Source organism: Corvus cornix, chromosome 3 (assembly GCF_000738735.6).
Source record: "Corvus cornix cornix isolate S_Up_H32 chromosome 3, ASM73873v5, whole genome shotgun sequence".
Taxonomy (NCBI): domain Eukaryota; kingdom Metazoa; phylum Chordata; class Aves; order Passeriformes; family Corvidae; genus Corvus; species Corvus cornix.
The window spans coordinates 45528417-45555014 of NC_047056.1; the positions used below are offsets into that span (position 1 = coordinate 45528417).

Sequence of the window (26598 nt, forward strand, 5' to 3'; positions counted from 1 at the left end):
AGTTTGGGTTCCTGCCTGCCACTGTGCCACTGTAGTCCTCTGGGCTCGAGGAAATGGGCCTTTAATGGGCTGATGGACTTGGGACTAGCTGGGCAAGGTATTCTTTGTACTCTCCCCCAACCGTTGTGTCTCTGGGCTCCTTTGTGGGTGTGCAGGTGAGCTTTTATTGCATTAGCTAACGATCTCTCTCTCAAAAATAGTCCTCTCTAAGCAGGGACTTGCAAAAGCTCATTTCTTACAAATGCTATTTTAAATGTTTCCTCAGCTTGCTCTTAAGAAATAAATCAAATGTTTGTACAATAGCTTACAGCAAAAATAATCTTTTTAGTGTGTTCAGTCACAATTGCAAAAGAGGATGTACGTGTTGTTGGATCAGATTTACCCCTTCTTCACACTTCAATGCCAATCTTGTATCATACTATTGGAAACATGTCTTTTTAATGCTCTTAGCTCTTCTGCTTTGTAACAATCTTAGGTCAATCTGACAAAAAAATTCCTTTGAATTGTGTATTCATTTTGCTGTGGGAAATGTTCTTTTCATATTTTAGGTGGTTATATACAGATTTCTACCTGTCTGTCTAAGCAAAGGGGAAGCAGTAGCTCTCACAGAGTACTCAAGAAAGAAAATAAAATTCTACACTGCTTCTGTCAATGTAGTTGATCAAGGAAAGCTCAAATCAAAAGGGAAAGGAGTATGGTTTTAAGTTGTGTGGAAGATTTGGTACTTTAGCTTTGGCTGAGGAACTGTGCTGTATGATTTAAGTGCCTTCAAATATACTGGTTTGCAAAGAATGTCTTCTTTTATATATATTTGTATTTTAATCCCCAGTCTACAGAATAATCCAGTCGTAAAGCACTGTTTTCAGGCTTGTTACAAAAAAGCTTGTCTCTAAAAATCTGCAAAAGTATCAGTAAACATTTAAAGTATTTCCTATTAGAAAACTGACAAAATACCACCTCACCTGCATGAATCACTGAGTTATGATCTTGTTATAGACAATTTTGTATTTCTTTGACTATTCTTTTAAAATGAGAAGAGACAGAAAATATTTAGGAAGGAGCTGTGTGTTTAGTCAGAAGGAGAGCAAATAAAAGTTTATTTCCATAAAAATTACTAACAAAACATGTTAAATTTTGTAAGAAAGAGATAAGGGATAGTTTGAATTCATTGAAAATAATATTTAGCCGTAACTGTATGTTCAAGATCTTGTGATCACTATGTCATCCATAGTCATGAAGCACTGTTTTAAGGCTCCTTGTATGCTAAACCTCTTGCCTGCAGAGCCAGGCTAAATAACAGCTGGTCTACCCAACTGATGAATATTTTTGAATATTCCTTCTAACTTTAGGTAATGGATAAATATGGTGAGTTCTATGGCCGGGACAGGATCAGTGAGTTACTAGGAATGGACAAAGCTGCTCTTGATTTTAGTGATGCTCGAGAAAAGAAGAAACCAAAGAAGGATAGCTCCTTTTCTGCTGTGTAAGCATTTGCCTACAGTTTGTTTGTGATTGGGGTTCTTTTGTTTGTTTCTGTTTCTATTTTGTTGGGGTGTTTTATAAGTTAAAATCAAGCATTCAAGGTTTGTCATTCAGACAAAACATTTGTTGCTCATTTATGTAAATCTGCATAAGATAAATCAATTCTTATGTTGAATAATATAGTAAATTTATTTAATTATATGCATATTATGCATATGCAGGATTTCTGGTTTTTATGTATGAAGATTTAGTTTAGTGCACAGATGCTTGAATACATCACATCCCCACTGTTTTGGTAGTGTCATTACAACTGGGCTCGAATCTCCCTTTCAAGTTCTCAGTTCAGCTTTGCTGGAAAGAATGGGCAAAAATGGCAATGTGTATTTTGATTATAAAGAAATGATGGGATAAATTTAAGTGCTAGTGACCAGTAAAATCTAGGAATTGGATGATTAATCTTCATATCCTTTTTATAATTTGTTTTCCCTAAGCTATTCATTTGTTTATCATTTGAGAGACAGAAATAAGGAAAAGCCCCTAGACATTCAGAGTAGTAAATTCTCCTTTGTAGGGCAGTGGCATGCTCAGTTTTTGTAAAGCACTGCAAAAATGTTTTTTTTAGTTCTGCATTATAAAAAAGGTATTCAACTAGATAGAACATATTTTAACAGATGAAATTTTAATGCTATAGAGATTCTAATGTAAGGGTTTATTTAAAGCTTTCTTTAAAAGCAACATTGTATCCATGGGTTTGCAAGGATTATGAAAAGTAGGCAGTGGGACTACTGGTGGATTAGAATTCCATTGAGGCAAGAGCTGATTTTGTAAGGAAGACTCTTTTATCCATCTTTATAAAAGATGGATATTAATAAACCAGGAGTCTGCCTGAACAATGAATCAGGTGCAGTGTTAAGGCTCAAGGACTCTTTGGCATTTCGGTGCTAAATAAAATTTAATATTGTGGCAGAAGTACTTCCCAGAATGATTCTTACATCCTGTTTTGCTCCTGCTGGATTATAGTAGAACCCATGCTTGAGTTTAGGAAAAAAAATTACTACTTTTATTATTGGTATAAAAACAAAATAAAACTACTTTCCCTTCCCTGTGTGCTCATGACTCATATGAGGGGAAAAAAATTTAAATAATGTTTTCGTGAGTAATCTTGAAAAAACAGACCAGAGTGAAGCAATTGGAGAAGGCTGATGAAATATTTAGTTTAAGAATCATGTCTGAAGGATGTCTGGTTATTTTTAACACCTCTAATATCTTCTCCATGTTATAGACAGTTAAAAAAAATTTATGACCTCATCCATCTTTCCTGTTCTCCTTGAAGGAATCATTCCATACTCATAACAGATTAATATGTTGTGGGAAAATAAAAAACAATAATAAAAATTTACAGAACCAGTCACTTCAGGAAGGTACATTTATCCACTTTTTAACATTTTCAAAAATGAATACTAATGAAGCTACTAAAACTTACACATATTGCAGATTCAAAATTTGGAATATATTTACAATGCAGTGAAGGGAGAGGTGGGAAAAGCATTGGAGTTGAACCCTTATTTCAGTACTTTGGGAAGAAAATAGAAAATGGTGTGACCTGGTACAGGTTGCAGCTCTGGTGCTGCTGTTCCTCCCTGTGCCAGGAGGAGGTGGCTCAGGCTGAGGCCAGACCGGATCTCTGTGTTTCTCACAACACAGAAGGGAAGTGCAGCGTGTAGCATTTTCATTCCTAATACAAGTGAACAGGTCTCCTTGACCCCTACTCCTACTTTTTCTCTCCCTTTCCTTTAGAAAAATAGCCTGGGATTTGCATCTGTCTTTTTGCGAGGGACTTAAAGCACTCTACTTGCAGGTGACCATGCTTTTTCAAAAGCTTCTGCCTGTCCCAGTGATATACTGCATTAAAAGAATTTGCATTGTACTGGCTCTTGAAGAGCCATGCAGCTCATGGGTGCAGTCTTGTATAAAGTGTATTTCTTTATATGCATAAATATTTTAGTATTTAAATGATTATTTAAATATGTTGCAGGATTATTTAAATATATCCAACTAAGAAGGATGATGCAGCTGGAGCTCTACTGTAGATTAGAGAGTAAAGATAGCTAAATTTTGCACACTGAGACTGGGGCAGTGGTGCTGTTTTTCCATTGAATTAGTTTCTTCTTTTGGGTGTTAAACCAGATGCATCATGGATGTAGTATATTTGAGAGAATAATATGGAAGACACAAACATGAAAGTTAATTTTCAGAGGTGCCATCATTAGTATTACTTCCCTGTACCTTTGCCTTTCTAACTGCTTTTTTTTCTGTGATCGTTAGTTTAGTTGGAGTCAATAGAAGAGGCAGATAAGGCTCAAGCATCTGCAGCAAGCAGTGACATAAGGCTAATTTGGAAAATAAGCAGGGCTTCTGTCAAATGCTCACATGGTAGAGAATTCTTTCACTTTCAAGAATAGAAAAAATGTAAATAATTTTCTACTGGAAGATCTGAAATTTTTACAGGTTGGTGAGAAGTTAAACCGTATCATAAATGTGAAAGGTACAAACAATGAGCGCAGTTGGCCTCAGAATGTGAAAGCATTTAAAAGGCCTTACTCTTCCTTGTCATGAGAAACAATCCAGGTTTCCAAAAGATTCTCTTGTGCGTAACCCAGTTTTAGTAATGTAGTATCTCGGAGAACAGGATTGTTCCTGGAGAACTAGCAGGCTTTTTCCTCAAGTGTCAGTCTGTCTCTTGCCCATAATGGCTACTGAAAAAGTAAGGAATTTTATTTGCAGTAGTTTTTACACCTGAATTCTCAAGATATGTACTTGCTATGGTGACACTACAGGATTTACAAAGTGAGGATGTGCCTGTTTGTCTAAGTAGAAGTGTGTATCTGCAGGTGGGTAAGGGCTTCAGCCGTCGTGGTTGTGAGGCAGGCACAGTCCCTGTTAATGTCCAAATTCCCAGCCTGTTCCATTGAAAGGAATGATGCACATGTAGGAACCTCAATTTCAAACCTTTCCCCTTGTGGATGCTAATGTAAAATACCTCCTTCTTTGATTATTTACTTGGGAATTTTAAGCCTAGTGGATCCTTGCAGAGGCTTTGTGTAGGATACCTCAAAATAATAATCTATTCTGTGCTCTGTCTCCAAGATACCCAAAACAGAAAGCTTACAGACACCCAATAACTCATTGTTTTGTTTTGGTTCAATGCTTTCTTTTTTGTAATGGTCAAGTGGCACCGTTGTCTATGAAATATCATCTGTTGGTATTGTTCAGTGCCTAGCACAAAATTTTGACACAGTGCAATAAAAATGGTATTTCCGTACCTAGCTGACAATTAATAAAGATTGTTTTTTTCTGATGGGATACTTTCTCTTTTACAAAAAGTAACATTAATAGAAGATTTTCCTAAGTACCTGTATCAACACACATTAACTGGTAAGAATTATCATACTTTCATTAATGATTTTTCTTACGTCCTTAGAAAAATGGGTCAATTTTCTGAACGAGCTCTGAAAATCATCTGATCTAAATTTGTCTGTCTTTAGTGCCATCCAATTGTGTCACTCAAGGTATGCTATAATAAACAATGTAAAAAATTGGCATCTTAGGGTGCAAATTCAGTGACCTTTTTTGACAGCTGCTTTATACTTAGGTGGGTTGTATTAAAAACAAAATAATTTTTTTTCTCCACGGATTTTGAAGACAGTTTATTTCATATGTGTGCATGATAACATTGTAGAAATCAATCAGCATTAGGTCTGATGAATTCAAAACAGTATTTATGAATTTGATTTTCACCTTTTTTTTTTTTTTGACAGATTCATTCCAGAGTAAAAGTGTGAATTAGAACAAGGTTCTGATGTATTTCAGCTTTTGCAGAAATAGATCAGCTGTTGACTCCTGTTATGTGACAATACACTTCCTACAGATTGTGTTTCATGTTTTTCAGTTGTGTTTTGCTAAAAAATTCAATTTATTTTTTTATTTTTACAGGTTAAATTCCATTGATGTTAAGTATCAGATGTGGAAATTAGGAGTCGTTTTCACTGATAATGTAAGTTTCTCAGTATATACGTACATACACATATATATATATTTTCATGTTCTAAAATGAAGTACACAGTTGTTAATGCAAAGTGCTTCAATGAGAGGTGTGAAATACTCTGGATTACATTTATTTTACTACATGAAGAAAATCTTGAAAGCTTAAAGTGACATTGTCAAAATATTTTTGCAGTTACATTGGTAATAATCTATAGAACCTCAGTCAGTTCCTGCCCCCTTTCTGATATGCATTATTAGAAGCAAGCACAGCACTGTAGAATTAGAAAATTGACAATATAAATGCTAATTGCCATTTCTCATATTTTTCATAAATTTTATGAACACTTGAATATTCTTGGAGCACATTCAGATCAATGTAGTTAATGTACCTGGAATTGCTACATTTGTATCACTGAAACTGATAGTAAGAAATTATTTTAATAATTTGAAAAAGCAAAAAACCAAAGAGAGATAAACATGAGTGTTAAAATGCAGTTTAAGAAGTCAGTCGTCATATGATTTTTAAGTCTTAGGATTATTGCTTCCCTAACCACTTATTTTACTGGTAAGAAAAATGGTTGGGGAAAAAATTATTTTGGAAGTAGGACAGATGGAGAATGAAAGTGTATTCTGAAGGTACTCAGGAAAAGTGGAAACAATAAGTCTCCAGGTCTAGAGAAAGCATGATCTGTAAACAGTGTTTGTTTGGGACTAGTATTTTTTTTATGGAATGGAGTGTAATTTCTCTTATAAATATGTACTTGTCTTTAAGTTCAATAAAAATAAATTGATAGAGGAGCAGATGAAATAAATATTTGTGGTTACTTAAATAATACTTATATGTTCAAATAGGAGTTTTAGTAGCTCAAATTAATTATAAAATTTCTTTTGTTGCTTGTAGAGTCCTATAATTGTCATTAACTAACTCTGGGCATTAATATTTTAATGTAATTATTTAGAAATTAACAAAAAAGTAATTTAAATCAGAAAACTTATTTTACAGTAGAGACATTTACAAATAAGGGTTTAAGAATTTCAAAATTAGTTTTTACAATATAAACTTTGAATTTCTTGATTTTGCCCATGTCTTGTGGACTTTATTTGAGGATTTAATATTTTTGCTCAAAGATAAAATTCTCAAAGATATCTAGAAAATTCTCTAAAAAGAACTGTTTTCTATTTAAAGAAAAGCATATTTGAGAAATATCTACCTTTCCGTATTGTCTTGAATTGTTAAAGATGAAAGCCATGAGTTTTATTTTGAATATACTTGTTTTTTCCTGTTAGTCTTTCCTTTACCTAGCATGGTACATGACCATGTCAGTCCTCGGCCATTACAACAATTTTTTCTTTGCTGCTCATCTCCTTGACATTGCAATGGGATTCAAGACATTACGAACTATCCTGTCATCAGTTACCCACAACGGCAAACAGGTATCAACTCTCATCTCTTTTCAACTTTTTTACTTATGGACTACACAGGAAAGATCACTTCATTTCTTGATTCGGATGCTCTGCAGATTGACAACAGAACTGTTCTTTCATCATGAACTCTAGAACTTGCCTTGGTGAGGAAACTAGACAGTGGGATTTATATGCAAAAGCAAAAGCGACTAGGATTATGACAGTCTCTAACTGTTATGAGTAACTGCTTCATAAAGTTGCCATTTAAACTTTCTTCAAGATTCATCTAAAGAAAGGTCTGCTTGAGTCTCAGTCATTCTGTTAGAGGACTGTTTAAGAAACTCAGCTCTTGGATGATGAGAATCTGAAATTGCATTTCTGGTTTAACTTAGAAAAAAGTAACTAAGGCTTTTTGTCTACTGAGACCTTTTGTAGAAATGACATTCAATGTAACCTGAGACTCAGTGTTCCTCAAGGATCACGGCCTTCCCATTTCAAAAGAATTTTGTAAACAATTTTAAATTGTAAAAAAGCCATCCTTGGTCTTCTCAGAAAATCTTCCAGCAGGACAGCTGCATAATAATTATGATAATATAAGTATTCTTCCTTCTAAAAATAGTCCTGAAGGTCTAGCAAATTGCCTATGAATTAAGGGAACATTATTTATAAGGAACTTTTTAGATCTGGGTGCTACACAAGTGAAATATCAATTTACAGGATACTGAAGCTCCCTTCCAGCTGCTTTCCATTAAGCTCAGAGCAAAATCTGAATAATGCTGCAGTCAAGCAGTGGAATACTTGTTGCTACTTTTCTGAGATATTAAAATACTAGGAACAGGGTTTTTTATATGTGATTTCATACATGTAAAAAAGTTTCTTCACTATTAAATTAGTAAATATACTGTATTGCAATTAATTATATAATAGTTGATAGTAATATTACTGTTAGGTAGTGAATTTTCAGATATTTTTATCTGATTATGGGGATTGTATATGATTCTAATGGATTGTTTCATTGTGTATCTATCCATAAGATTTTTCTTCGTAATTATGTTTCTGAAACACAGTCTTTGTTCAAAATAAAATGAAATGCACAGTCTTCGCGTGAGAATATGCAGATATATTACTCTGTATTACAAAAGTACATACAGAGAAAAAGTTAAAGTTTTCCTGCTGCTAGTATATACAGTTTATTGTTACTTTTCTTCTTTTTTAAATTTTTTTTTGAAAGAAAAGGTAAATCACAATTCCATAGTGGTGTTACATGCATTCTGTAATTTTGTCTTCCAGCTTGTCCTAACAGTGGGATTACTGGCAGTAGTGGTGTACTTGTATACAGTAGTGGCGTTCAATTTTTTCCGCAAGTTCTACAACAAGAGTGAAGATGGTGATATGCCAGACATGAAATGTGATGATATGCTAACAGTAAGTCTTACTTTGCTTTCTGGGTTTTTTTCTCAAGCTATTGTGGTTTTGTCCTGGCCTTCTTGTAATTTATATTCATACAGTTGTATCATTAGCCAGCAAGCAGGAAAGACTGCAATTGAAAGCAAAGGGACAAATATGATGAACATCCTCAAGAACTAGATAGATCTTGTGTATGCTAAACAAACAGATCTATAAAGGAATAGAAGAAATGTGGTACTATACTTTGCTAGAGTTGTTCAAAAAATGCAAAACAAGTACAAGCTGTGAAGCTGAGCCGGCTAAAGGACAGCACTTCTGAATCTTGAAATTCGACAGGTCATTCAGGAGGAGGGTCAGTTATAGGCAATGATTTTCAGAAGTAATGCAAATACTTAAATGCTTGTTTAAGCTTAGAAATCAATCTGTTTCTCTTAACATGAATTGCCATAGTTACTTTTAATAGGCAGTTTTGTAGCCACTTTGTCCAGAACCACTGTAAATTATGTTGAGCTTACTAAGACAGTGCCAGGCTTTGGAATTTTGGGTGGTAGGTAGAGCTTAAACCACAAAGAATTTTTAACATGCATTTCCCTTAATATCTCTCCAAAAGCAGTCATGTACAACACTCTAAATGTATTTCAGTATTCTGCGCAGCATGAATCTCTTTCACAGAGTAGACAACATTTAAAAGCCAAATAAATAGATGAACTGTGAAAGCAGAGTAGTATGTCTATATTTTGGTCTGGTTTGGGACATTTGGCACAACGAAACCAGATAAACTGGAACTAGAATCAGTGAAGGGCTGTTAAATTGTCAGGTGTTGGAGCACTTGCTATGGGAAGAGAGGTGGAGGGAATTGGGCTTGTTCAGTCTACAGAAGAGAAAGTCTCAGGGTAGGGGGTGTGTAAGAGGAGCTCCCAGTGTCTGCAGAAAGATTATTGGAAGACAAATCCAAGCTCTTAACAGCAAATTCATGTCAGGAGACTGTGGACATAAAGTGGAAAAATGTGTTCTGACTGAGGAGAGCCAAACAATGGAACAGGTTGCTCAGAGAGGTTGTCTCTGAGAGAGAGTCTCCATCCATAGGAGGTCGTAAGGAACTGACTGGGACAATGCCCGAAACATTTTTTTCTGAGGTTATAGGGGACCCTGCTTGGAGCAGAACCCTCATGAAGTCCCTCTGACCTGACCTCCTCTGTAATTCTCTGAAAGCACACATACCACAAAGCTATAATATTGTATGGGAATGAGTTAGAATAACATGTGGCATGCTGTAAAATCAGGGTTGTCTTTTGTAAAAACACTGACTTGAAATGAGATTAAGAAAAAAAAAGCGAATAAAGAAAATACACCATTTTTTTTAAAATAAAACAATTTAAACTTTTTAGATAAGTAACACTACATTCACTCATTAGGGTAATTATTACCTTTCAACCTTGGAATATAAACTGTCTCTAGGAATTGTTAGATTTTTCAGACAAGGGTCTTTCAGCATTGTATAGTACTATATCAATGTCGTAAAGAAGGGATTTTGGGGATAGTGTGGCATAGAAATAGAAGAATGGATTTTTTGTATGGTTATGTTTTAGGAGTTAGTTATTGCCATCTCTGTTTTTTGATAGAGGGTGAGAACCCTTGACCTGTAGTTTGCAAAGCTTCTTAAAGAAAAAAACCAATCCCCTGCTCTAGACCTCCAGAGACTGATACCATAATTTTCTATTAAATTATAGCATGATAAAACTGGAAATTTTGGATTGTCAGCATCCCAGGCAACTATACTGACAGACCTATTATACCACTTTTCATATCATAGTTTCACAGTATTATCCTCAGACATTTTCAATCATGAGCCTGTTCTCTGCACAAGCATTCACAAACATTTTTTGCTTGGTTGTGGTTTTTTTGTTTTATTTTGCGTTGGGGGAGGAGGGTTGTTTGTTTTTAAATTTGAATTTGAAACACTAAAAATGGGGAAAATCATTAACTTTTGAGCTAGGAAATTGTAAAAGGAGATGGCTATGGTGGTGATGATATTTCCTATTTACACTGCTGAAATGATTTTACATGAATCATGGGGTGCTGCTGAGCTTCTGGTAGTTGAACGTTTGATCTTACCGAACTGCTGCATAATGACAGCACATGAAATACTGCAGCTTCAGCTGCACAGCTGCATTTCCCCCCCTCCCAGAAATATGCATAATCTCAAAGGAGAGAAAAAGATGGCCTGACATGGCATAGTTCCTAGACCACAGACCAGTTCTACCAATTACTGAATTTGTAACCATGGGTGTTTCTGCTTTTAGCTGCAAAAAAACCTCTGTATCCCTTTGTTTTGTCTTTTCTAGTGCTACATGTTTCATATGTACGTTGGGGTACGTGCAGGTGGAGGCATTGGTGATGAAATAGAAGATCCAGCAGGAGATGAATATGAAATCTATCGGATTATCTTTGACATCACTTTCTTCTTCTTTGTGATTGTCATCCTGCTTGCAATTATCCAAGGTCTGTAACCCACAGTGGGACTGAAAGCATTATTTAGCAGTACAAAGATCTTAGTGCGGTGGTAATCACCAACCTAAGATTCAGACAGAACAGCAGGGCAGATCATGAAGGACAGATTTATACAGAAAATCACACCCAGCTGACTTTCATCCATACACTGCTCTTCTGAGTCTCTGTAAAATCAACAGGCTCTAACTGGATCAATAGAAACAAATTTTTTTTTGCTCTAAGAATACTGGTGTCACTGCAGCTTCTGTCTCGTCATTGCCCTTTCTAAAAGCCTCCTATAGAAATCTTGAGTCACAACTTAAAATCGTCCTTCAGTGTAACCCATCCTACATGATCTTTCATGGACAAAATCAGTACTGCTGTCAGTATTCTCCCTGCCAACATCTAATATTCTAGATTGACTATCTGGAAAATCTTCAGATTGGTAATAGTGGTGTGAAAAGAGGACCATAGCTTTAAGAGGTTAAATCTTTTCTTACATAAAAATTGCTGGTTTGTGTGATTCCTGCTTATTTGAACAATGTCTAAGAGTAAAGAAAGGTGCGTGATATGAAAGAGCTTTAGTATAGCCTGGTTAATGACAGTGGAAAGTTAGCTGCCATTAGTTAGCTTTGGAATTTCAGTGAAACTATTTGACTGATAGTGTTTCTCACTGTTGTAATCTGGATAGTGGATACCTTATTTTAGCATGTCAGGGGTTTTTTAATTATGTTTATATAAATTATGTTTATTGTTATTACCTAAAGTACTTAAACCCCTATCAGTTTTCACACTGTACCTTTAAAATCTTGTCAAGAATGCCCAAAAGGTAATTTTTTATTGAAGTTTGAAAAAGTTAACAGAAGTATATTCTCAATTTTGGAAAAATTGATAAATAGTTCTGCTGGGTGCACTTGCTGTCATAAATACTGATACCTTTCTGTCAGCTAACAGCTAACTTAGGATAATTTTGACAGCAGTAAGGGTTCTTCCTTACTCACTACAAGGAGATTCAAAAGGCAGCTTTGAGCTTGTGGTAAATTGTTTCTTACTCAAGCAACAGGTTTTTTTAAAGGGCTTGGGGAGGGTGGGAAATTTTTTATACTCCGAAGTGGCATATCTCATACTGTTTCTTTCTTCATTTTGTGAGTAGCTGAAGAATAAGTCCTTAATTGTCAAGCTTTGCTTATGGGACTGTTGATAGTCATTGTGGAGTTAGTCCTTATTTGTATTGGAGCAAGTGAAGGGAAGGTTATATGCTGTTTATAATCTGAGCCATAAAGCCTGTGATTCTTTTTCTTATTCTTTCTGTGTCTCCCTGAAATGATCCCTTATTTTTGTGGAGCTCCAATAGTGGAACCTTGCACTACATGACAGCCATCTTGAGAGGGTGCACGGAGCTCTAGGCCTCTCTGCATCTGCCATGTAACAAATATCTGAACTCTGTTAAATGTAAAGTAATATTTTTTCTATAGTAGGGCCCTAATCACTGTAAACCCACATATATTGTAATGTACTAAATCAAGATTAGAGCACTGGGCATAAAACAGAAGTCTGTTTGTCCCATTTTGTAATTCAAAATGGTACTGCCAGCCATGTGGCTGGTATTTCTTTGGCTTGCTCATTTTTCTTTATGGTTTTCTTGTCTTTGGAATACATATTGGCTTCTGTTATTTCTGCATAAGATTCTCATTTAATATTCTTTATCAGAGTTCTGTTATCCCTGGATTTCCAAATATTCTTTCTCACAATTCTGTTCTTGAACATTAACTATCATTTTAATTTAAACCCTAGGTTTAATTATTGATGCTTTTGGTGAGTTAAGAGATCAGCAAGAGCAAGTTAAGGAAGACATGGAGGTAAGAACATTCAGTTGCTGAACCATGCCTATTTTCAGATTTCATGAATATGTGTTTTCAATCAAAATACGATTTAGCTAGTGGATAGTTTTTACAACTAAGAGGAAAATACAGTCCTGTACGTGGTCTGATATCATACAATGTGAATTATAATGAATTGCATGTCTGTGGCTATTTAAGTCTTTTGGATCTTCAAACTACTAGAGGTTTCTAACACAGGGTGTTAACACTGTCATGTTACATTTCATCTCAGATGTAATTTTCTTTGGTTAATATATGTGTGAAAGTATCTTGTACTTTGTGGTTTTCTATTCTGTCATTGAAGTGTAAATGTAAGAAGTCAGGAAAGTGTTGTAAACTAGCTGTGCTTTGTAATGTGAACTTGGAGCATATTCAGTTACAGCTGGACAAGGACTGAGCTAAATATTGCCATGTGTTACAGTAAGTGCTGCTTAACATTAAAAGTCATCTGTGACCATTGTATGCCATTCTGTCACATGATACCTGTTCACTTAGAGCTGGAAAAGATTTATTTTTTTAAACAGTAAGAAGCTATTCTGACGGTAGCTGAGCTTCTATGCAAATGATTTTGCTGAGGTATCCAGTATGAATCGTTAAAAGAAAAGCCTTTTTGTTCAGTGCATATTCTATATGATGCATTGCCATTTTCAAGAAAATTGTCACCTTTTTTTGGCCTTTTCTGAAAGCACGGCAAGTGTAATATGTAGTGTTGAAGTGCTCTGTATTCTTTCTTTTAGACAAAGTGCTTTATCTGTGGGATAGGAAATGACTACTTTGATACAGTGCCTCATGGCTTTGAAACACACACACTGCAGGAGCACAACTTGGCCAATTATTTGTGAGTACAGTAAAAATGCACTCTTCACTAACTCATGATCCTTGCAGCCTCCGCAGGTACTCGATTAACTCTCTTGCATAAGTAATAGTCAGTACTGTTCGGCTTTGATGTGCACTTATGCTTTCTGAATGTATAATTCTGTGGCAGTGGCAGCAAGGAACTAACAAATTCCATATCCTGCTTTCCAACTTGGTTGTGGCACAAGAAGTTTGTGTGAACTTGTAGATGGAAACGAACTTGATACATGGCTGCAGAGGCCACATAAACTGTAAAATTGAATGAGGTATGTAAGGTGCAGAGGAGCAGTATTACCTGGCCTGGAGACTGATGGAAAGAGAGAACAAAGAGGAGTAAGGCAAAAAAACTTACATTGGACAAAATAATTTGTGTGGGGTGCTGAGGCTGACTAAGAGAACTGGGGACAAAGGGAGGTAGGCAAGCTGTAATGAGGAGCTAGAGACGAAAGGGATCAACCTAGGGCATCAGGTCCACCTTTGGAACATCCAAGCAGAGAACCAGCGACCACTAAACTCAGTCTTTTTACATCTGGAAATAAAGAGAATTATCAGGTCTACAACCACTGTATCATACTCTCTCTCACTGTTCCTCTCACATAGGAAAATCCAGTGCCAGAGTGTATTTTATGCTAGTGCTGTCAGTAGGAAGCAGGGGATGGATTGTATCTTTTTAACTGGCACTGTATGTGCACAAAAATAATGAGACAGCAAAGTCAAACATGCCTATAAAAAACTTCCACCTGAAAAACAGGTTGTGCAAACAAAATACATTGAAAGCACTATCATATGGGATTTTGTTTCTACTTACTGAATATGGAACAAAGAGCATACTATAGCATACTTGCTCCTAAGTGCCTTAACCTGAGGAATTGGGTTTTCTTCCTTTTGTTCATGATCATATTTTATGTTTTTACATATGTTTGGAAAGAATGTCTCTTATGAGTGAAATTTTGAAATTATCACCCAGTGAATGTCAGCTATCTCAAGCCCTCAAGACTAATGGGTTTTTTTTAAATTAAAAGTTCTTTTCTGCTCATGTTGCTCATGCTCATGATACTCTACTAAAATATCCCAAACCTGTAATTTCAACAGAAATCTCTTAGATAACTTCAGCATTTCTTATTCAGTGTGGGAAGAGGAAAAAAAGAAATTTCCAATGACCGCTTTCTGTCTGCTTCCAAGTGGGTTTTCATGGGCAAGAAAATGTCTGTTGTAATTTTCAGATTAGACAGTTTAGAAAATCTTCATTTAAACTGAGTTGCTACCTACAGTAAGTTGAATTGGATCTCATGCATTTTAGCATACTACTCATTGAACAATGAATGTCAGCAGTGTCAGGAAAGTGTTTAATCTGTCTCAAAATACTATAATAAATAGAACTCTGGAACTTGTAAGTCCATGTACAGCATTATCACCATACACACTGAAAAATACCCATCTCCCTGTGGGTTGCCTAATGTTTCCAAACACTCTATTCATAATAGCTGTTTCTTTGCTTGTAGGTTTTTTCTGATGTATCTTATTAACAAAGATGAAACAGAGCATACAGGACAGGTAGGTTGAATAACTCTTATTAATGTCAGCTAATTCTAAAATAAAAATAATCCAGGCTTCAAAAAACTAAGATTTTTCTAATGGATATTTCCCTGTATGGTATGGAACTTAATTCTCATTCTTCTAGGCAATTCTTAAGACTCTGGTTGCTTAATGTTAGGTTGAATATCAATTCTGTAGCACTTTCTGTTCCTTTTTTGGTATCTGACCTGCTATTTTTAAATTGTTACTTCCACGAAATACAAATACATACTATAAATGAAAATAATGAGAAGCAACATTTAAGCATTCTGTGGAAGCAGCACCATTTCTCCCTTTTGATTCTTTTCTTAATAGTCTTTGTCTTTTATTATTATCATCTCTATGTAATCTTCTGTGTCTACATTCCTGAATAAGTCCATATGAAAGAACTTGTGCATATATTTAAAATGAAAACTATGTGAACTTTTCTCTGGAGGTTTCTTCTTTGTTCTTCTCTGTTCTTTCAAACTCCTGGTGCGCCCTTCAACTTCCTTGAAGTATATTAAAAGTCATTAAGAAATTGTGTCAAATTTACAGTCTATTTTTTTTTTTCTACTTATAGTCTTTCAGCTGACTAAGCAAATGTTCCTGTGTTGCTGATCAAAACCCAAAAGAACTGAATAGCATCACATATATAGCCCCACAGAATTGGGTCAGAGGGATGATTTGCTATAAATCTATGTAGCTTACTCTTTCTGAACCTTAACATGTGTGCTGTAATCATCTTCTTTGCATAAATCTCAGCCTTGTTCAGTATGAGGTTTTATATGCTTCCTTTGCTGTTTTTGAACATCCATTTGTCATTTGAGAATTTCATACTAACTGAGATTTTTAAAAGCCTTTTTTATTTGCACTTTCCCCTTTATTGGCAGACCTATAGTCCAACTGTATTCACTGAAGACAGATTTCTACTAACTAATCAGTTTTGATACTGTTAGGTGATAGTTTGAAAATTGAGAGTACTTCATAGCTTCAAGGAACTTGCTTTAGTGGTGGACTTGGCAGTAGTTAGTTTATGGTTGGATTCAATGATCTAAAAGGTCTTTTCCAACCTAAATGATGCTATGATTCTGGAACTGGTGTAACACGTGCCCTTTCTACCATGAAATTTGCATAATAAAAACCACGTTTAAGTGGTGTGATTAAAATAGAAATACACTGACATATTCTTTACAACTCTCTGGACTGTCTAGAGACAGAACCCTACCCGAACAAATGATCAGAAAGGAAAAAATACCAAATGCCACTGACTCAGAAAATACTGACTATAAAGGTCATTTTGGTTTATGTATTGTTTGTAGACATGTTTTGAAATTACTGATGCAGAAATTAAGTCAAAATATTCTGCTTTCCCTGGTAGTTGTCTTGTGACTAGCTTTAATTGAGCTTTACAGCACTCCTCAATGTGCAAAAAGAACTAAATGACCTGCTTCTCTTCTATGCATTTCTGTAGTGCTTTTTGACTGGGTGACAACAACCTAAAAGCTATCTAAACTAATCAAAATCATTAACATGATTTTGTAGATTGATGTTCAACAACCTGACATGCACAGAATCAAAAAAAGTGAAGTGATATATAAATAAATGAGGACAAAAAGTAATGATTGATGTTTCTCATTAAATCAAGTTAAATAATTTAAACTGTGTTTCTTTCAGGAATCGTATGTATGGAAAATGTATCAAGAACGGTGCTGGGAATTTTTCCCTGCTGGTGATTGCTTCCGAAAACAATATGAAGACCAGCTCAACTAAGCAGAGATGAGGATTTCTGGACAAAAATGTCCATGTATTTCCCAGCTCTTTTGGGGATGTCTAAAAGATTTCTTAAATCCCCAAAGCTGTGTGCATTTTGGAGCACCAAAGCTCTGTTTTTAATGACCCAACTGCACTTTTATTTTCTTGTGTATTTGCTTTGAGAACACTGGAGTAAAGAACAATGAAAAATTACAACAACTTTGGAACCAAACCAACCACTTGCACAGACAAAAGATGTCCCTATACATAACATGCACACACAAGTAGAGACTTGAGACAGCTTATTTTTGAAACTGCCAGATGATGCCCTTGCCTAAAAGATCACACATGGGGTGACATGGTAGCAACACTCATTCGGTCTGTTTATTTCATCATCCTGGAAGGAACTATATATAGTTCACAGAGCACTGTAAAAGATTGTTGTGGACACTAAGTTGTGGGGAAATAGTGCCTTACTATATGTGGGTTGAGCTATGCAGAAGATGAGTGCATGATGACATAATTTTTTTTTTTTCTTTATGTCTTCCCTTCCAATTTAATATTTATTTTGTGGTTTTGGTGGGTTTGGGAGGAAGGGATTTGATTGTGCACATCTTTTTAATAAGACTGGAGTGTCTCAGGACAAGATTAGGTTATTCTCATCGAGTTCATTTCACATTTACCTTCCTCTTTAGCTTTTGCTCTTATTTTGGTAATGCTCTGATACAACACTGCTACTTTATGAAATCTTTGTATGAATACAAGACAGCTGCAAAAAACACTTTAACAAGAAATGTTTCATTGCATGTTTATTATGCAAGTTTAAAACAATCAAAAAACAACATTCAGAAACAAGTTGATCAACATGAAAAAACATTCACAATAATTATATCCATAGTAATAAAGTGTTGTGGGCTTTATTGTACATCTGGAACAAGTGTCATCAACCAACAATGTATATGTTATGAATTTGACAGTAATTTTGGTTTCTTTTTTTGTTCTTTCATTTCTGCCATCTGTGATTGATAGTGGAGTTGAAGATTTTCTTGTTAAATTATTTTTTAAAAGCAAAGCTGAAGCAATATCCATTCAGGGACTCCATCAGTTGCATCATGAAACACCAATGATGTGTACATTACTCCATTTTGAGTCCTTTTCAATTGTAATGCCAGTCTTTACAAATAAAAAGAGACATTCAGAATGGAAACAAGCTGGTTTTGGTAGCATTTGAAGTTTTTGTAATAGAGTCTTTTTATCCTGAATTAATTTCAACCACTTCAAACCAGGATTAAGCTACTGTTTCCTTAATGAAAGGTTTTAGTACTGTTTTTGGTCTTTTCTCCTGGACTTCTTGCTGTTCTGTTGCTCTCCCTCTTTTCTATACAGGTCACAGTTTTCTCATAAAAGAAATTTTCTGTATCAATATTCAGTTATAACTTAAAAAAAAAAAAAAAAATTGCAACTAAGGGAATAATTGCTTTAAAATGCTAAGGCTGTATTGTTAAAAGCCAGGCTTTCAATTCTGTGAATATTGCTAAATTTGGTATCCTGTTCACAGTTCTGGTAAAATTCTCTCAAACTTTGCAAGATTTGAAGTCAGAGGCTGGGCAGGCTCATGACAGTGCAAGGGACAGGTACAGCAACCGCAATTTTTATTCAGTTTTTAAACCTCTCCCACCCAGACTGAAATGTTCATTCCAGCTCTGTTTCCTCCCTATTTGGAACTACTTCCTAAAGCACCTTCATTCAGCCTTTCTGGGATTTGTGTCTTAAGATTTAGAAATGGGGGATTGCAGTGATGTTTCTTTTTGGATGTACAACAGGAGAAGAGTTGTTTAACACACAGGTACACAGGCTATTTTGGTTTTGCACATTTTGTAGAAAAAATAATAGCTAATGATTCTGAGGGATATTTCAAGATTCCTTTATCTTCCAAACAAATTCAAATGGGCTTTGTAGGTAAATACCAGAATAAAAGTGACATGTTTTTTTAATCTCAATCTCTAAATCCCAGAGCTCCTGGGGCATCCTTCCTGTTGAATCCAGTATGCTGTTCAACAAATACTTGTGAAGCCATACTAAAACACTACAGGTGTTTTTACGATGAGACCTGTTGATTACATGGTGATGCAAAAAGTTTAAGTATGAAAAATTTTCATTTATTAAATCAATTACAGATTTCACAGAAGAAAATTCCTATATCTAGGAACTGGTCAGGAGAGTTTGCAAGATTAGTGTTCAGTGATGAAAAAGATTTGAACTTGCTTTGACAGACCTTCAGGGCCTGGTTCACACAGTCCTCTCTGCAGTGGCTCTAGGGTTTCTGTGAGTCCCTGAAACTTAGCATTTCCTGTTTGATGCACAAAGTTTGCCTTGGAGAGCCTTTATCTTAAGACATAGTTCAACAAATAACGCTCTAATATGCACTTTAAACAGGATCTTATTAAAGCAATCCACATACTATATGATACACACTATGGGATACAATTTAATACTGTTTCATTTGTTTTAGGCTTAGACAAAGTTGAAAAAAATTCTTAGATTTTACTGAAAATTACTGAACTTCCTGTGACAAATGTAACTTCTTTGAATTTTTGTGTTGTAAACAGTCAAACAATACACACAATTCACTGCTTTAATAGTTGTGTCAAAAGAAATTAATATTGACACAACTGTCCTGTATGCTAGCACAATGTACAAGAGCAGGTAATATCCTGTCACTTGAAAACTGCAGTTTTAAATCCAAGAAATTCAAAAATTTGGTGTTTATGCTTGTTTTATTTAAGGTAAGGTTATACTTACACACACATTTGTGTATGCTAGGTTTTTTTCAGCTGTTAGTTGAACTTATTGATTGTGTCAGTAAAACAGTAATTTTCAGGAGGAAATCCTGAAATTTAAAGAGCTCCTGCTATTTATTGAAAATAAAGTACCTCCCACCCTTTCTTGAAAAAAGCAGACACAGAATTTTTGCTTTTTATCTCTGAATGTCTAAAAAATTGAGAAGAGCTCTAAAACTGATCACCCCAGCACATCAATGTTGACTTCAGCAAAGGGATGAAGAAATGAAAGGCAATGGAAAAGGAAAGTAAGGTGGAAGAGTAGTTGAGGTGTGATTTATTTGTGGAAATTGTTACCTCCTTATATATTGTTCCCTTTGGAATTGACAATTTTTACACCTTCTTCCTATAACCTGTTCTTATGTCTCTCGTATCCCTTAAAGTTTGAAGCTTATCTGTGTTTTTTTACTGAGACAATCACAGAAAATAGGAAGGAAGAAAATGTTTCTGTAATATCCTTGGCCCCTGCATGACTACAAGATTAATCCTAATAGCATTAATGTGCTATTTAAATTGTTGAATATTTTAATTTTTACTATCTTCCTACTGTTGCAGAACTCTTACTAACATGAATTGCATTAATGTTTATTTCTATAACTATGATAATATTCCTGCCATTTTCAGAGGCACTGAATAATTCAGTTTACTTACATAATCGCCTGTGAAGTATTTATAGGATGCCATATTTTCTAATATAGAATTTTTTTGTTGTTGTTCATTAGCCAAAACAAATAAAACTGGTGTCCAAAACAATCTTTGTGAAATGGTAAGACATCTGTCACAGAGAGCATGGGTGGGTATGTTCTTTGATTAAAGCTGTCTAATATTTATGCTCATAAATACAGCTTCTTCAATCTCTCTCAAGTCACAGCCACTTTTATTTGTATAATTATTTACTTCTTTTTCAGTTTTCTTCAGCTTTTCTAAATCCATGCCAAACCATAGAAGCTAGGTTACAAATAGAACTTCAGATTATACAGATTTTATAGTAATTTCTTACTGAAAATTTGCTAGTTATTTAAGCAGAAAGATACATTTATTCTTTTTTTTAGGGGTTTTTGAAGCTTTTTTTATGGATTAGGGTTTTCTTTTTTGTCTGCATAACATTTTAAGCATATCCATGCAATTCCTTCTATCCATTTTACTTCACAATTGTCTTTTTGGTTTAGATATTGTGAATTGGATGTTTAGGCAAAAGGATATGTCTCTCTTACGTGGGAAAGAAGACTCTTCTCAGCAGTTGTTGAAGATCCCCCTTCTCAGCAGTTACTGAAGATCTCCATCAGCCAAACATCCTTCTGCTGTGTCAATGGAGGTCAAGAGTTGAGGCAATTCTTGATATGAGCAGCTTGCTTTTGTAGTAACGTGGCTATGGGCTAATCCACAGTTACAAAGGCTTAACCTATTCATTTGCTTCTGGATGGTGTCAGAGACTGAAAATAGCTCATGCCTCAAACATTGATATAAGGTTTTGCACATGATAAAGAAGCTGCAACTGAAGAAGCCTCCCTGATGAGTGGGACTTTGAACTGAAAGTTGATTAGATAGGGGGAAACGCATTGGTCAGTCATCTCACGCTGAGGGAAAGGTTTGCATCCACAAAAGGCCAAAGCCACCAGCTGCAACTATCCCCAGGTGAGTTTAGGGTGGGGGGAGAGCACAGCTCACAGAAGCCAAGTTTACACAGATTCCTCCCAACCGAGGGGGGAGGAGGAGGTTCTGGTGAGAGGCAATAAACACCCACCCTCCGTTACAAACTGGCCCACCTGTGGAACCTCCAACCCCACAGGGCACATCCACGGGACTTTCATGTGAGAGACAGCCGAGGGGGACTCATAACCTCCTCCAAAGTGCTCCAGAGGCTTTGCACCACCGGATGCAACAGATCCCAAGTCTGCTGCAAGAGATGCTTCCCCCTTCCCCACGAAGACATGCCTGGACATTGCTACCTGGCTCAAAGGTGTATTAAGCCATCGGATTCTGTGTTTTCTGCGGGGACCTTCACCACCAAGAAGACCAGCTGGAGAGGATCAACGGGACATCATTGTGATCCACAGAGTGGTGATATTTTCCTTCACTCTCTTTCTGTCCCCCCCATCTATTTTCTATTTCTTTCTCTTTCTCCTTTTCTCTTTCTCCCTCTCATCAGATAAAACCCTTACTATTGTCACTGGCATATGGCCTCGTTCGCACCTTAATTCAGGCAGAGGAATTTCTAAAGAACCTTAATAATTGGATCTTAACAGATGTGAACATCTGAGCTAAAGTTCTCACGAAAAGAACGTTTTGAAATTTTTGGAATACAAGGGGGAAAAGCTCAAAACCTCACAGTTAAAATAAACTGAAGGTCCTTGCTGTCAGTCCATTGTGTAAATGCTCCAAGTTTGCACGCAGGATGCAGTTGCTGAGTTTCTTTGTAGAAACTATAGTTATACAGACTAAATATCTCTCTCTTTAGATACATTTTAGATAAGAACCTTTGGAATGCTGAAAGGGTGGCTAAAGAATTCTGGATCACGGAAATTGAGAGCTGAAATAGATCAAAAGGTTTTGGTTAGTTGTTCTTTATGTAGTCCTAGGAGGATAGAAAGAAACTGCGTAAATTGATTGCACTGAAAAAATAGAACCACACTGGGAAAATTGGAGAAGGGAGAATCCTCAGGTCCTGTAACCACAAGTGAATAAATGGAAGGAGCATAAAAGGTCATGTGCTGTTGTTATGTTTCTTCGGAGATTAATAAATTGCAATAATTTTGAAGAAGCGTTAATCTCAGTGTTATCTGCATGACAGGCATAGTGTGGCTCAAAGAAGCGTTACTCTCTGAGCCATACTGTGCCTGTCGTGCAGATCAGTGGGAAGGGAGGAGAATGGATGACATCTGGCTTAAATGGTGGCATACAGTGAGGCTGCTGTTCCCTCCTGTGGTAATGTGCTCATGCTATGCTCAGTGCAACCACTGAAGGGGTCCCTTCCCATCTCCCTCAGTGCCAGGAAAAGGAAACTGGCCATCTGTGCTCTCTCAGTTGCGTTATCGGCTCAGTCCTCTGGCAGCAGCCCATGCACCTCTGTACCTGCTGATACATGCACGCTTGCAGACACTTCCTCGTGGGAACAAGTTGAAGTTAAATTGATTAGACAGCTGCTCAGTGCTGACAACAAGCCATATCCTTTTATCGTGTGGTCCATCCTAATGGAAGGAAAGTTGTAAATTCACTGGCTAGGAAATAGAAAATAAATTAATGCCACTGGACCATATAGCGGCAGTTGATTTGGCTCTGTCCAAACAAGATAAAATTTCAAGTACTAAGTAAAATCTTGTGAATTTTTAGGCATCTACAATCTATATGAGAATAAGTGGCTTCATAGTTTTGATGTAACTACTGATCTGTTTTAAAAGTGCTTTACAATGTTGTCCTAAGGTATTATTAAGCCAAGTTCTTGATTTTGAATATTAATCATACAATATCTCAAGTTGGAAAGGACCCATAAGAATCACCAAAACTCAGTGTAGTTCCTTGTTGTTTAAAAATATTATCATCCTTGATGATCATCTATGTACCCAAATTTAAGCCAATTAAAGTGATAGGGAAAATTGGGAGCACAATGTTTTAGAAAAGTTGGTTCATAGTGTTCTGTGCATATCTGGAAAACCACTCAGTGTTTAAATAAATCTGGCAGAAGGGAATGAGCTTTGGGCAGGAAATACTGACACTGAATTTATTTTCTTCAGTAGTTCTTTATGCTTAGACAAGTGTAGAACTAATAATAATTTAAATACAAGAATGTAAAGATAGGTCCATAATCTCAGAATTTGTCTCTCCCTGATTTAGCCTTCATTATTATTGACAGTAATGAGGTAATTTTTCTTTCTATTTGCTCAGACTTCTGCCCCATATCAGGAGGTTAATATCACATACTTTGCAGTACTTGGAAGGGATTATATACAAAGGCCAAAATAATCCTGGATTATTTCAGGGAAAAATGCAATATAATTTTCCTAACTGATAGTCCTTTTCAATATTTCAAATCTATTTCTTGTTTAAATTTTGCTTCTGCAAATTATTTCAGAAGCCTTCTGGAGATCATAGGCTGGAAGTCATTCTTCTTTTTCTTTTCCAAATCTTTATTTGTCTGAATAATCCTTAACATCTAAATAGTATGCAAATGTAAGTTAGGGACTTTTCAGCACTGAGTGCTAATGGCAATCTCCAAAGTATATAATTATAATCTATAAACCTGTTTCTTCTATATGCATCATGGAACTGATATATAATTAATTAATAATTTTTATAATGTTTTGATAAGGAATCTTTGTGCAGTCTGAATTGCAGCAGCCTCTTATCTGTACTTATTTGATTAAAAAAAAAAAAAATAAAGTAGTTAATATGCCGGCAAGGCTAATATGCAGATTTCACCTAGACATTTTTATGCAGGCTATGAGTTCCTTGCCATAGGAATCCAACAAATTTACAAAAGACTGGTTAAAATAAGCTTCTGAGGGGCAATATGAATAATACTGCTCAAAATGTTCTGCCTGGGAGAATTGCTAGAAAATAATGCACAATAAATTTTCCTCTTGTTTGCTGCTTAATTTGTCAGTTGGGGCAATATAAACTACAAGGATCTGTAGCTGTGAAAAGAAGTTACTTTACAAGGCTGTTTTGTAGTTAACATTTTGCATTTATGATCAGCTCTTGACGAACTGTGGTCCAATTATCCAGCTTGCAGTTTAACCATGGTTTGTGTGTAGAAACATCTATGCTGGCATTGTTTTGACCAAGTTGACTTAGAACCAGTAAACAAACTTATTTGTTGTGCTTGTGGTCTTACCACTGTAGGCTGGTGAAACTCAGATGTCCCAGAGCCCTACTCACATTATCTGATACCTCTTTTTGCCTTTGCATCCTTGTCATATCTTGCTGGCTTAATTTGTGTTCCCATGGTTTGGATTTTATTACCTGAGATCCTTTAAATTTTCTTCACTATAGGTAAATTGTTACATGCTCCAGAAACTCTCAAGAATATAGCCAGGGGGTCTAAGTGATGCACTGAATTAACCGAACATGGAGATGTTGGGATAAGGTGGGTTCTGTCTTGGGCAACTGGATCTACAGTACCAGATTTCTAGGTCACGTGTTCTCTTGTTCTTTTCTGTGGACAAGACATGAACAGAGAAATTTTACAAACCTGTCGCATTGCATGAGAGCAATGAAGGGTTTCAAACAGTCATAAAAGCAGGAAATGGCAATCCCAAGAAAATAAATGAACCAACCCACAAAACTTTATACAAACCAGGGTATTAAGTGGTCAGAAGCAGGCAAAACGAATTGTTTTGACAAAATTAACATTATTCCAGTCACATACCCAGAGACAGCTGAAGAACATAGAAGAGCTAACGTGTGTGATGAGATTTAGGGAAGTCTCAGACTTCTGTATATATTCTGACTGTGCTATGCATGGATGGCAGAGTTGGGTACACGGCAGTGAAAGCACAATTACCTGTATAATAACATGTGTGGCATGACCAGCTGGAAAAGGGAAATTCTGGCATAAATCCTAATTAGAGAAGAATTAACAATTTTTGTGGAAAATAAGCCTGTTTGATGCATACAGATATTGTTAGATACTTTATTAATGTTATTACATGGTGAAATGATACAGTATCCTTTTAATATGCAAATTAACTTAATATGGGACCTGAAAAGATTGACATTTCTGTATACTGCTTTTGCAATTCACCTATATTCTTAATATGATTCAAATTAATTAATCTGGTCTACTTTGTAGTCATAAAATAAGGATAAGAATAATGTTGGGAAGACATGTAAGTATTTATTTCATTTTGAGTCTTGTAACCCCCATAGCTGTTTATGCCTTAACTGAAACAGTGAATCTCCCAGATTTTCTCATCAGTAACAATACAACATGACAGCCACAAAAGGTAATCAATTTCTAAGGAAAACAGTGTCTTCATTTCTGAAAATTCACGAGGACTGTATTAATCTGACAAATATTTCTGTTTTCCTCCAAAGAGAATAGCCTTTGAAAACTATTGATATTGTGTTCTTAACGAGAATTCTTTTTTGCGGGCATGGGTGGAGGGGAAGTCAACAGTACAACAACAGGAAGCTTAATTTCACTCAAAGATTATACTCTAATTGTAAATCATGATAACAAACCCTTCTCATACTTAGTTGTGTTAAAGGTTTGACTAACCATCTTTTGAGCCATTAGCACTAGCTTTGAAGAAAGGGCAGTTTCACTGGACAGGATTCTTCCATTTATAAAATAAATTACTTTGGACGAAGAATATGATACAGATGAAACAAAAGAAACAGAAGTCTAGAGAATCATGAGTGTCCTGCTGAGAGTGTATCAGAATTGGTTGTGCTAGTCTACGTTCAAGGGACAAGGGGACTAAACAGTGGTTTCTGGGATTTAGTCTGGACATTAGGAAAAATCTTTTCATTAGGAGAGGGGTGCAGCACTGGAAAAGCTACAGGGACTCCCATCCTTGGAGATGTTCAAGTTCATCTCTGGGTAGAAGCCTAGGCTTAAATGCTATCCAAAACTGCTATCCAAGCAAGACTGCTTTGATTCTGTCGGACGGAGGACAGAGACATCAAAAGTGTTGTTAATCTTTCCTAAGCATCCAGTTATGGAGGCAATTAATTTTGGATAAAAATTGCTGGGCTTCATGTCCATTTAGTCAGACATAGTACAGCAACTCTACTTTTTATGCTTTAATATCTGTCCTAAAAGTTTGTATAGAGCTTATTTTTTTTCCTCCGGAAATTCACTGTGATTTAGAAAGGGAATGGGAAAGGCTTTAAAAACTGAAGGGTTTTTTTTTTTTTTTACCTGAAATAAATTTGTAAGTTCTCAA

The 26598-nt window shown here is 35.8% G+C and overlaps 1 protein-coding gene across 16 annotated transcripts in view; it reads left to right on the forward strand.

Moving 5' to 3' along the window:
• Positions 1–20464, forward strand: part of RYR2 (ryanodine receptor 2) — a 394774-nt gene extending 374310 nt beyond the window's left edge. For all 16 annotated transcript variants that reach the window (XM_039567939.1, XM_039567942.1, XM_039567943.1 and 13 more), the window contains 9 exons: positions 1350–1483; positions 5476–5536; positions 6814–6960; positions 8221–8355; positions 10683–10839; positions 12622–12686; positions 13445–13545; positions 15065–15116; positions 16794–20464. In XM_039567939.1, coding sequence (XP_039423873.1) covers positions 1350–1483; positions 5476–5536; positions 6814–6960; positions 8221–8355; positions 10683–10839; positions 12622–12686; positions 13445–13545; positions 15065–15116; positions 16794–16889 — 948 coding nt within the window. In that variant the 3' untranslated portion in view covers positions 16890–20464. The remainder of the gene's footprint in view (positions 1–1349; positions 1484–5475; positions 5537–6813; positions 6961–8220; positions 8356–10682; positions 10840–12621; positions 12687–13444; positions 13546–15064; positions 15117–16793) is intronic.
• Positions 20465–26598: the final 6134 nt, after the last annotated feature.